The sequence below is a fragment of the Dermochelys coriacea genome, chromosome 9 (assembly GCF_009764565.3).
Source record: "Dermochelys coriacea isolate rDerCor1 chromosome 9, rDerCor1.pri.v4, whole genome shotgun sequence".
Taxonomy (NCBI): domain Eukaryota; kingdom Metazoa; phylum Chordata; order Testudines; family Dermochelyidae; genus Dermochelys; species Dermochelys coriacea.
In genome coordinates this window covers 63,897,680-63,910,673 of record NC_050076.1, presented here as the reverse complement: position 1 = coordinate 63,910,673, position 12,994 = coordinate 63,897,680, and the positions used below count along the sequence as shown (strand labels likewise).

The 12,994-nt window shown below is 40.0% G+C and overlaps 1 protein-coding gene across 4 annotated transcripts in view; it reads right to left on the bottom strand.

Annotated features, from left to right (window-relative positions):
* LOC119861230 (H(+)/Cl(-) exchange transporter 5) overlaps positions 1–12,994 on the bottom strand; it is an 87,718-nt gene that overhangs the window by 8,092 nt on the left and 66,632 nt on the right. For all 4 annotated transcript variants that reach the window (XM_038416059.2, XM_038416060.2, XM_043492170.1 and 1 more), the window contains 7 exons: positions 11,603–11,702; positions 8,692–8,879; positions 7,368–7,490; positions 6,586–6,792; positions 5,183–5,263; positions 3,120–3,662; positions 132–318 (listed from right to left, as the gene is read on the bottom strand). In XM_038416059.2, coding sequence (XP_038271987.1) covers positions 132–318; positions 3,120–3,662; positions 5,183–5,263; positions 6,586–6,792; positions 7,368–7,490; positions 8,692–8,879; positions 11,603–11,702 — 1,429 coding nt within the window. The remainder of the gene's footprint in view (positions 1–131; positions 319–3,119; positions 3,663–5,182; positions 5,264–6,585; positions 6,793–7,367; positions 7,491–8,691; positions 8,880–11,602; positions 11,703–12,994) is intronic.

Sequence of the window (12,994 nt, the reverse complement as noted above, 5' to 3'; positions counted from 1 at the left end):
AAAGTCCACAAAACTAGTAGCATTTCACACAAAATCATTTCTCTGCAACTCTGAAGGTAGCTCTGTAGATAACTGACAAAGTATCACACTACGTTTTGGCTTTAAACTAGCAGCAAATATTTATTGCTTACCTAGACATGCTGCAGCACCAACCATTGCATAAAGGCCAGGAGTGATGCAATCAGCCCCTTGACTGCACCAGCCACTGAAGATAGTCCAGTCATGGTGATAGTAAGCCAGCTGCTCCATTCCTACACCTAGCAGTCTGCCTACTATGGCACCAACTGCCATGCTGGGAATGAAGAGACCCGAAGGGACCTACCAAAAAAATCCAAACACATCAGTGTAAGGTTAAAGGCACGTTTGCAACAGAAAGTCAACATACACGGAGGGGTAACAGACTTAGAAGCTGAACGCAGAATCAGTTTGGCAGTCATCATCAACTATGATTGTTGGCAATAATCGTTAAACTATGTACTGATCTGCTCCCTGCAGAGGGAAGGATACATACTGTACTGACACTGCTAGGACATCCTGAATGAACAGGTAAAATACAACGTGTAAGGTGCCTGCCTAGATAACACAGCCCTTACTGTAACATTCATTCTCAGTTCCCTACGTAATCAACTATACTTACCTGTCACTCACACCTAAAACAGTGCAAGGTTTGTGAGAAGAGCTCTGCTGTAAAGAACTTTGCTTTAACCTGAGGAGCCGACAACTGATCATTTCAGAAACACAGAAGAACTGAATGAGACAGACACCATGCTTTACAATATCACCCCCAGCCCCCACCCCATTTAAAGGAAAGACATGGGGGCATTCAACATCCCAGAGGAAAGTTTAGGTACCACACACACTGCCCCCTTTCCTGTCTTATGCTTCCACCATTAGTTTCCAATGAAAACTTGTATGCTAGGCTCAAATCTTAAGCCATGTACATTGTTTATGATAATTATATGGTGACAGCACCAAAACACAATCGCAGATTGAAAAGGATTATTGTGAGTAGGGTGTTCCAGAGCCCGTCTTCATTTCTTTGTTGGTGTTTACTTACACTTTGGTGGATTATACCTGCATACATACAATACCCCCCTACACCCAGTATTTGTTCCCATACATACCTGGTTACTGTTGCTCTGTTTAACAAAACATTCTAATAAGCCATTATCCTATGAGAATATAACAAAATAGCTACACATACGCAATATATTAGTGTTCCCCTATGCCTTTCCAGCTGGACAACTGCTGTGTGTTGTCATATATGTGAAACACCCAAATGGAGTCAAAATTCCATCACTAAAAATAGAAAAATCCCTCTCCCCAGACTGAAAAAAAATCTAACAGCCTTGCCACTGTGGTCCCCAGAATTAGGTCTTACAGGGACCATTAGTAATTCTCGCAGCCATATTCACATCATTTACTCTGACATGATTTGGCTTATAAAGTACAATGTGTTTTCAGTCAAACTGTCAGACTAACTGAAAGCATCGCATCCTTTTCTTATACATTTGAGCACTGTCCATTGTAGCAATCGACCACTTCACTGTAACATTAAAGGGGAAGTTGTTTTGCATATATTTAGTGATTTATAAGTTTGTCTTTAGTGGAATTAGATGATCAGTCACTTTTCAAATACTGGGAAAAAGATCCTTAGTTTGCAGTCCTATAGCCAGCATCTCAAATTCCTCCCTGCCCCCACCAGTTTCTTATGAGGAAGCCTCCAAGTGCATAATAACCTTAGTGGCTCAAAAGGTTGCCACTGAATAAGCAAGAAAGGGTCTCACATCTGATACTCTAGGATACTAAAAGTTTTTTTTTCTTTCATGAAAATAGCTCACAACCACTGTCAAAGCAAATCATGTCCAAAGGAGGGTATTTCAAATTAACAATCTTAAGAAATGACCATTTAAAATAAATCAAGCTGGAAAAGACTCCCAGGGGCTACATTTTTGAGAGTGCACTTTGATTCTGCCTGCAAAAAATGCAGCAGCTAGAAGGATGTGAGAAATTAAGTTGCAATTGTGCATACAATTAATTTAATGCTTTATACACGCAGCTTCACTGTCAAGTTCTAGTCTAAACCTCCAAAAGCAAGACAATTCAGAACTGTGCTTGTTGCTCCATTTTTAAGTAATCTCAAGAAGTGGGTGTGGCAGAGATGGAGATGCCCTGTGAATACTATGTTGCCTGGTCAGTGAGGTGAGGTTGTTGTACACTGGGTTATAAGACTTACAAGCTTAATAGAGGCTACGGATAAAAGTAGGAAAGCAACCCAACGGATACAGATAAGCAGCCTCCCAGCAAACACTGAGGGCAATTACAAGACACTGGCATACTTCCAGGTTGAAGTATTTTGCCAGTCTGGGAGACTACAGGTCAAAAAAGATACTAACCAGTGAAAGCCTTTTCAGGAGAAGATGGGTCAAGAAGACAGGCTGGCACAGGGAAAAATTCTGCAGAGGAGTCTGAAGGCATTAAGGCCTTCCCCCCAGATCCAGGGAATCGGTAAGCCACAGGGAAAGGCTGGCATGCAAATACACTGGGTTATTGCTTTTGAGATCTGTTTTCTCTGAAATGCCTTTGCTTTGAGAAGGCTGCCTGGGTACTGGTTACCACTTGCTCCTGGGGGAAAGCGATTCACAGGCACTGAAGATAAGTCAGGCCTGCTGTGATTATCATAGGGGACTGCAGGCGAGGCCTGGTTTGAGAGAATCACATGGTCCTTCCAAAGACAGGTGATGGCTCACAGCCTGAGAGGGGTGCACTCAAAGAAACCAACAGGGGTCAGAGGTGCACTTAGCCCAATAATTGTGACAGTGGAGTGTTGCAAAACACGGCTAAGAGTAACACTGCTAACTACCAATAACTAGGCACAATTAGAGGAGTTCAGAATGGGGGTAAAATTTGCAAGAGCATACTAGTCACTTTGCATGAGGTCAGTCCCACTGGAAGTCCATGGGATGTAGGCTATTCAGTGATTAAGGCTCATTTGAAAATTACTACACTTGATCCTTAACATTTAGAAAGACTGAGTTTCACTTTCTGCCAATTCTTTACAAAAGACATGGATTTGAATCTTTCTATCTGCATACCATTTTACATGTCGTCATTCTCACCTTCATGCCAAAAGTGAATATGGTAATGAAGACTTTTAGGATAAGGGCCAAAGCCAGCTGCCACATAGCTGTGTAGACTCCTGGGCCAGCGGCTCGGTCTGGCAGATTATCTCCTTTGGTGCTGTTGAAGTCATTCACGTACTCGCAGAGCTTGGAGAAATCCAGGAGCCCACAGTCATTGAACAGCTCAGAAATCAGCTCACTGGTGCTCATACGGGTATACTCATTGGGGAAAGCCAGAACAGCTGTGATGGCAGTCACAATAAGCACTTCCAGCACAGGATACTTGCCAAGTTTGGTTGTCTTACGTCTTCTGCACCAGGCAATGTTGCTGCGAATAAAGAAAGATCCCCAAAGACCACCAAAGATTCCCAAAAGGATGAATGGCACGAGCTCCAGAAGATGCCACGGTGTGTGAAACTCCACGTAAAACAGAACCAGACGGCTGTTTCCAAACGGGTTGATGGAGCGCAGGGTGAACGCTGCTACCAGGGCGGCAAAGAAAGATCTCCACAGTGTCTTGAGGGGAAAATAATAACTCACCTAAGAAGGGGGAAAAGGCAGATTCAGTCATTTATTGTAAACTGACATTAATTACTGTCCAGTAAGAGCTACCCTTGCATAAAGTAGGGTTAAGGACTCTAATGTAGAAGGTTGCTGCGAGATTCCTTACCTATCACACAGTACTGTATATATAAACAGCAATATTATACTCAACACATTACACACATGCATAGAGTAGCCTTTATACTAGTGTTTCAATACCGTACGCTACGGATAAATTGTTTTACTCAGTGAACCACCAAGCACTCTAAAACTTAAAAAAATTGGCTACTTGAAATACCAAATTGGCCTAGAAATAGTAGTAAGCCATGGAACAGTCAAGCTACTGCTTCATTCAAAAGGAACACCCCTTTATATAGTGAAGTGACACATGAATGGCATAGTAGCCCTGAGTGCACCATGTGTGTACCCTATGTATACTATTCATTGGACACTTCACATTACTTCCACAATTTGGGATTAAGTCAGATGATCTCCAAGCCGTATTTACAATGAACACATGTTTATGAAAGATTATTTCAGAGGTGCAATCAATACCAATACTAGGCAGAATGTAGAATTTTTTCCAAAACATGGTATAAGGTTCTGGGCTTGAAAATATAAAGGTGGCAATGCTTTTTATTTAGTAAGGGGGAAAAGGGGCATCTAGATGGCCTCACTGATTAATACCTATGTCTTATACCAGGTACCCAGGCCTGATCTTGAGTTCCATTCTTGATTGGTCGCATGGAAGATAAGTTTTGTGGTCAATCTGATCATTTGTGGGCATCAGCTACACAGAAAGCCATCCCCCGCAGGGTAAGTGAATATTACTTTGAGAATGTTGTGGTACAAACTGCTGACCGCTGGAGCTGAATGCCTGGTTACATATCACTGATTAGTTTGGCATGATGCATCAGAGCTGAGCTGTAAAACAGTTGCTACAGTGGCTATCACGATCTTGCCACTCAGAACAGGAATGAGAGGGTTGCTAATCATAACATTGAATTCTTAAAAGGGTAGCAATGATCTATTCCATTTGGGGGGCTTGTGGCTCCCCCAAAACTCAACTAAATTAGAAGTCTCCTTGGAAAGAACCAAAACTGGATTATCAAGGTGGATAGATTAGGATTGAGGTACACCATCAGCGTTTTTTGGGGGGGTTGGGGGGAGTAGTGCGAGACAGTTTGGGAAACAAGACTATGAAAACTGGGGGGTCACAGGTCACATGCAATGGCACAGCTGTGTGGGAGAATTATCAGTACTGCTGCAAAAATAAAGACACTAATTCAGAAGTAAACCTTTCAAGACTCAAAGCATTCAGCTGACTCATACAAGCATTCGTGTTGTTTAGCTAACACTTATAAATACTCCAAATGATATTTAACTGTGTATGCTTCCTCTGCATCAAAACAGCCACGGAGGGGATTGAAATGCTGTCTGTATGGTAAAAGAGCAGGAGCAGTTAGTATGTGTGCAATAAAATAAGTTGCCAGGAGTAAATACAAAGTTCAGATTACCTCTTCCAGACTAAACAATACCCCTCCAATTGGTGCACCAAAAGCTACGGACACGCCAGCGGCTGCAGCAGCTGACAAAACCTAAATCAAGAGGTTAGAAGTCAGACATGGACAATAGTTATATTACTCATTTGTTCAAGTAGGTACATTTTGTACAGCTCAGATTTCTATTATATAGCTCACCTAACATCTGAATTGGATTTAAAATATGACCACAGGTAAACAGGTGAAATGACCCAAATAAACTGGAGATATATTCCATAATTTACTACAAAATGTTACCATTAACATTTAAACAGCTCTCTATGCCCAAACTTGGTAGTATCAATGTGTTTACAATTACCTCCTTCCTCAGATTTCACGTTCTATCTGTGTCTTGGAAAAAAGTGCAGTACAAAAAAGTCACAATCTCAATAGCTTAACACACCAAAAGGTATTTTCTTGTTAATTCTACAATCAATCACATGGCCATCCGTATTCCTTACAACTTTTATCCAGTTTCCTAGAAATAATTAATTTATGAAATTCTAAACAAGAGACTGCGTGGAGTCATTCATGATACTTAAATTGTGTCTTAAAATAGTGTTGTATTTATGGTTGCCAGATGATAATACAGACAAGGTGATACTAGGTCTCAGTCATCACTTTCCAAGAGTTACCATAAAATGCCATAGGATGTTATAACAACATTTTGTAGTAATTTATGGAATAGATCTCCAATTTATTTAGGGCATTTCACCTGTTTACTTTGGTCGTATTTTAAATCAATTCAGATATTAGAATTCTCTCCTGAATTAGTTAGGTTCTTATAATGCACCCATCTCCATGGTATTTTAGTGTCAGATGGCCCAATTCCTCAGCCTGTACTCAGGCTGAGTAGTGCTTACTCCTATCCAAGTCCACAAAGCACTACTTGTGCAAGTACTATAACTTAAGGACTGCAGAATTGGGCTCAAAGCAAGTTTATATCACTTGCTAATATTTCTCTCACAAACCAGCAAAATCCCTACCCTATGTACATTGTGGAAAAGTATCATTTCCTGGTAGAAATATTTTCACAGGGGAAGTCAAACACAAATATTTTTTGCTCCAAATAAGTGTCGCATTTGATTAAGTTTAAGTTGGTGCTGGATTCCTTACCTATCGGACAGTGTATATATATAAAAACAGCAATATTACACAGGCACAGAGTAGCCTTCATACTGGTATGTTTGCATACTGTATACTAAAGATAAATTGTTTTACTCAAATGATCTGCAGAACCACCATTCTAAATTTTTTAAAAGTTGGCTACTTATATTCCAAATTGGCCTAGAAATAGTAGTAAGCCATTCAGCACCTAGTGCAAAGCCCACAAATCTTCCCCTGCAGTTTAAAACAATGTTACAGTATCTTTGTTTTACCTCTCTACGTTTGGCCTCATTTTTCCTGTATTTGGTGAAAAGATGACACAAGATGTTTCCACAACAGCAAGCTACATGCACCAAGGGGCCCTCTTTCCCCAAACTCAAGCCAGACGATACTGCCAACACCAAGGTAACTGTTTTGATTATCAGGGTCCACTTGCCCAAATAGCCTCTAATGATGAAACCACTCAAGATGGTTTTGATCTGAAAGTCAAAGCAAAGTTTTACAGCCTTTCATTCAAACATTTCGTCTGCTAATTGACTAGATCTCTATTTTATCAGAGGCCCACTATGCCGTCAAGGACTTTGTTTTACAGTTTTATTAAACACTTTATAGTTGCTAAACAGTTAATTTCTTTCATATTTTCACTGAAAGTAAACAAAGTTAACTGTTTGTTCACCGACGCCAGCTAATCTCTGCCAAGCTGCTAGCTAGCATACTCTCTAAGTGCTATACAAACAGTACTGTTTGTTTAAACTTCTATGATGACATGCTGATGGGGAAGGTGTTTTTTAAAATATTTTTGCAGTCACTACTTGGAGACATGGGAGACTAGTTATATTTTAACACTGCAATTTGAAATGAAGCAAAAAGTTAGACCATTCTGATTCTTTTTTAGTCTACATTTTTAAAAAGTGCAATTTTCCTTAAATTTCCATGGTATTGTCATCTTTTGATGAACAATTACATCCCTCCTCAATCCCAGAAACAACCTTTAGCCAAATGATGGAAAATATTTTAGACTGCTTTGTTTGAGGAAAATGACAGACCGACTCACCTCTGGGATTCCTGAGCCACAAGCATAAGGTGCAAATCCCCTGACCAGCAACACTGCAAGGAGAGAGAATACCAGGGCCCAAAGAACATACATGAAGTAATTGAGAATGTATGCAAATGCCCCCTGAAATGGAGAAAAAAAATTGCTTGATTTAGACTGTAACCCTCAATCAAAATCACATTGTCTATGAAATATTTAGAGAGACTGATGGGGAGGAAGGGAAGCACGTAGAATTTGTGTTTTATGTGGTGATTACGTAATACATGGCAAGCCAATACAGAAGCAGTGGGATTAGGGTGACCAGACAGCAAATGTGAAAAATTGGGACAGGGGATGTGGGGTTAATAGGAGCCTATATAAGCAAAAGACCCAAAAATCAGGACTGTCCCTATAAAATCGGGATATCTGGTCACCCTAAGTGGGATATCTTGTGAGCGTAGAGTACATTGGCTAATAAAGTGGACCATGTGGTTTTTAGGAGAGGCTTAACTTAGAGGATAAAGATATACACCACCATCTGAACAAATATGAACGTCCTACTTATTGGACACACTGGTACAGAACAAGCTCTTAAATCCTGTTCTCAAAAAAACCCAAAAAACAAAAAACCCAGCAAATTCTGCATTGCCTGAAAAAGATTTAAAAACTGTGCATAAAACACTTTGCGAGACCAAGAACTCAAATGTGTGTTAGCACACTGATACACAATGTAATAAGCTTTCAGCTACCCTCACGAGATAGAACATAAACGTAACTAGTTCTGGAAGGTTTTGATTTTTATTGGTTAATGTTGGTAAACATCAATTTCACTATTTGCACCAAACTGACAAAATATATTTCTGTCAATAAATAATCAGAATTTACAGATAGGCAAAGAGAAATACTACTTGAGAACTTAAGAGTTTGATCTGAGGATATTTACTTCATATATTTGGCCATGTGATTTTGAAAATTTGCGTCTCAACAATTAGCGAACGTTAAGTTTTGAATCTCTATGTCTGTCACGAAATAATTGTCTAACATCAGATTGTATGACAGACCCCATAATTTTACGCAACGGTGAAAATTTTTAAAAAATGCTTAAAAATAAACACTGATATTATCAGTCAAAATTATAAAAAAAAATAAAACTGAATTTGCCAAGCCTAAACATAAAGCAGTGGAGTTATTTTTATTCATACAACTGAAAGATGGCAACACTGGGTGGTAAGACTGATGGACACTTCAGGCTTGAAGTATGCTTGCTCTACAGCAATGAACCCTGGGACTAAGTAAATGTGCAAAAAATAGACCAGCAACAGAATCAATTCTTTTTACATCTCACCTCTCCATGGCCAATTATAAGCTGCGACCAGCTCTCCCACTCTGGGCACTTATCCCTATCCTCAAAGGTTGCCTCATTGGAATTCCAGCAGCAGTGTTCATGGTTAAACCAGAAGCCTGACATACACAGTCCTTCTTTCAAATCTGTCATCCAATGAGCAGAGATGTCTATCAGACCAGCTAGAGAACCTAATGTGAAAACAAAGATAAAAAGTTAGGAATGATCTCTCTCAGATTGCTGGGATCTCCTGAACATTACATTTCCTGTGGCATTCTGGTACATTTACCATAGGGACAAACACAACTCTTGCAGTATTTACTTATTTACATACTGTGACACACACTGTATGATTTTATAAAAATATGCTAATGAGTGTGAATATAATGTAACTGGAATATGCTTCATGCAAAAGGTCTCTTGTAAGGTATCATTACAAAGCTTATAAACTTCTGAGTAAAAAGAAAAGGAGTACTTGTGGCACAAGTACTCCTTTTCTTTTTGTGAATACAGACTAACATGGCTGCTACTCTGAAATCTACTGAGTGTGGTCATCCTAGTTGTACAAATGTATCACTCTTGTATCCGAAACTAGAAACATAAAATACAACTCTGAGGGCCTACTGTAATTATGCAAAGTGTGGGCCATTAATGGTGATTTGGAATCTTGATGGCTCCCATTAACCAGGACAATTGTCTGTAGATGGCGCCGTTTCACTTGTATGTCTTCCTGTATACATGTGTGCTGGCAAGTGGGTAATGAAGTCTTACAGTGACATGTGATCATGTCACTTGAACTGGAATCCATCTTTAATCTGGTGCTTTTCCATTGAAAAGGAGGGGGTGGTAACCCAGAGAGGGACAAAGGATTCCTGCCTCATGCAAAAGATATACAAGTGGGTGGAACAGAATAAAGGGAGGCAGCCATCATGAGAAATTCCCTAGCTACTACCTGAGCTGGAACAAGGGCTGTACCAGGGGAAAGGATTGTGCCCAGACTAGGAAGGTGTCCAGTCTGTGAAAGAAACTTATTGAAACATCTCTGAGGGTGAGATTTTATCTGTATTCAGTTTTATTACTGTATTAGGCTAAGATTTGCATGTTTTATTTTATTTTGCTTGGTAATTCACTTTGTTCTTTCTGTTACTACTTGGAACCACTTAAATTCTACTTTCTGTATTTAATAAAATAACTTTTTACTTATTAATCTAGAGTATGTATTAATACGGGGGAGAAGAAAAAACAGCTGTGCATACCTCTCTATCAGTGTTATAGAGGGCGAACGATTTATGAATTTATTCTGTATAAGCTTTATACAGAGTAAAAAGGATTTATTTGGAGTTTGGACCCCATTGGGAGTTGGGCATCTGAGTGTTAAAGGCAGGAACACTTCTTAAATTGCTTTCAGTTAAGTCTGCAGCTTTGGGGCCTGTGGTTCAGACCCTGGGTCTGTGCTGGAGAAAACTGGCGTGTGTCTGGCTCAGCAAGACAGGGCACTGGAGTCTCAAGCTGGCAGAGAAAGTGGGGCAGAAGTAGTCTTGGCACATCAGTTGGCAACCTCCAGGAGGTTTCTGTGATCCAACCTGTCACACATACAATTTATGTTTGTTCTTTGAAGAGCTAAAAGGTAAGATTCACCAACGGATGTTTTTAAATGTGTGTGTGGGAGAGAAGTGCCCCAATATTTCAACATTTGACAGGAAAAATTGCACCAAGTCCCACCCCAGGCATCAGAACATAATTCATTTTGGTTAACAGGTAAATTTTTCCAATATAAATATGGTGTGGCAGATAATTTTTGAGGTACAGAAGGGGTAAGAGATCACATTTATGGAGTGCCTAAACAAAAACGGTCTTGTGCTCTCTACAGAACTTAAGCACTAAATCTACAGTTATACTAACAACATTGGCTCTGGGGCACGAGCAATGTAGGACTTGAAAGAAGCCATTTCCAATAGCCATTAGAAACCAAGAAAATTACAGGTATGTGCCAAATGGAAGTAGGAGAAAGTTGGTAAGGAAACAAGGTCTATGTTTTTGGGGTGATATTTCCATGATCCCTAACATCCTTAGAATAGATCCCTTCAGATGAGTTGTCCCCAACTTCCAACACTGCAGGAAACTTCACGTGTTTGTTTAACAAGGTGACCATGAATGGAATCAGCCTGACCTATATCAGCAAGTCTGTGTACAGTATATTCCAGAGGTCATACTAGATGTTTAGCAATACTCTTCCAATGCACATGAAAAAGGGCCACAACAAAGTGTAATTTCGTGTGTCAATAGGCAAATTTTCTATGTAAATATGAATATATCTGCATTGTTTATTGTAAGAGTTTAGCGGCTTCCTGTTGATTTATCACTGCTCCACTGGCTCCAGTTGCTTCCGATGTAGTTTAAAGGTATCTGCAAATCTATCTCTCTGAATGGTCTGGGAACTGGCTACCTGAGAGCCCCTCCCCCTCACCTTTATCCCATTGCAGCAATTAAAAATGAGCAAAAATCTCCTGCTGTCAGTCCCTGGAGTTGGCCTCTCCAGTACTGACAGGAGAGTGTGGGGTCCCAAACTTTGGAACTTGCTTCCTTTGGCTGCTGGCCAGAGCCATTCTTTGGTGACCAACAGGGTATGATGAAGATGAAAGGTTTCTCTTTGATTTCTCCTTGTTGGGCTGAGTCTTCTATTTGCAGTGATAACAGCACATTTAGTATGGCCAGTAAGGGTGATTCTAGCTTGTTTGATTTTTGTATCATGACACTCCCACACTATGGCTGTAAGTGCTTAAATATAATTTCTTATTCCACTGTGGAACATTCATCTCTGGGCCAGAAAGTCACAGGCTCTGGTCACAAGGAATCAATGCAGACACTATAGTGCAGGACTGGGAATTCATTTTAAACTGTATTGTCCTCTCACCTGCTAACAGCCCTATGAAGAGCATCAACAGCCAACCAGAAAAGGCATCGCTCACACTGTGAATCAGGGCCCACGTTGACTCTTTACTTTTACTAGCAATCTGGAGGAAAGGTTTAACAAGGCAGACATTAAACATTCTTTAGCAGACACACAGACAGATCTATTTTAGAAGCATATCTTTTTAATTAATCCTGGAAAAATACTAATAGTAACATCAGGGTCTGAGTGTCTCCCACCAATACAGAAAAATCAGAGTAAAGGTTCAAACTCTATCCATTAATCATGTGATTGTACCCAGGAAATGCAGGGTTTCCAAAATCAAAACATCCAGTATTGCAAGCAACGCATTACATAGAGTAGGTACAAAAACATGGTTCAAGGACAATTAAGCTTCCCCAAACCAGGAAAATCAAAGAAAAGATTAAACCAAACGCTCACCTTAAATGTCTTTTCCCATTTAAACACACAAATGTGCATATTATTCTTTAGTTCTCTCAAACCCAGCATTTTTAGCAATAGGACTATTGTCCTGAGCAGTTTGTGGAAACAGAACTACCTTCAGAGCATTTCATGTCCACCTGTCATCATGCCACACACCCTCAATTAATATACGAATTCCTAGATAGATACACACTTTTCAGCAAGGTGCAAATGCTTAGTGTGTTCAATCTAGTCCTTTGACCATGGGAGGAATGACAAAGGCTGGGCATTACTGTGAGCACTCAGGTAGACTCTGATCTGTGATATGCAAGGTCTTGACAATCTCAGGAATTGAGCTTGTGCGTGTAAATCCCCGTTAATGGAAACGTTATTTCAACACAGCTTTTCAGGCCAGACGTTTTGGTTCAGAGGTATTGAACAGTTCCGAGGAGGCCTCTTAAGGCTTAGACACATTTCTGAGTCTCAAGATCAAGGTTGATAACTTCTTCTAGGGCTCTGCCCTATAAAATTTACCTAACATTTGATAATATTTTAAGTTTGTTCATCTTACTGCTCTTGAAGGCTGTATGAAAGGATCAAACGGGGGCTACTGAGTGCACTAACAATTCTGGTGCAAGTCCCAGTACATAGTCCATTATTCCTCCTTGGTAAAAGACCCATTGGCCAAACAACAAATCCCCTTTAACTGGAATAAATAAGGTGAGCAAATACCTTTCTGGCTGAAGGATTTTAATTACTTGTTTCTTTAGATTTTGCCTTTCAGCAGCAACAACCAGACTGTTTATGAGCATAGCTACTACTGACCTCATGAGATTGGGGGAGGGAGTTTTTGGAAAGGATAAATTATCTGCTGTAGGTTTCTTCTTACGGTTGCAAACTGATCTTTTTGGCCAGCAATTTTTGGTTTGACCTGGTCTGAATTTGTTTGTACAGAGGAGGTAACATTATTAG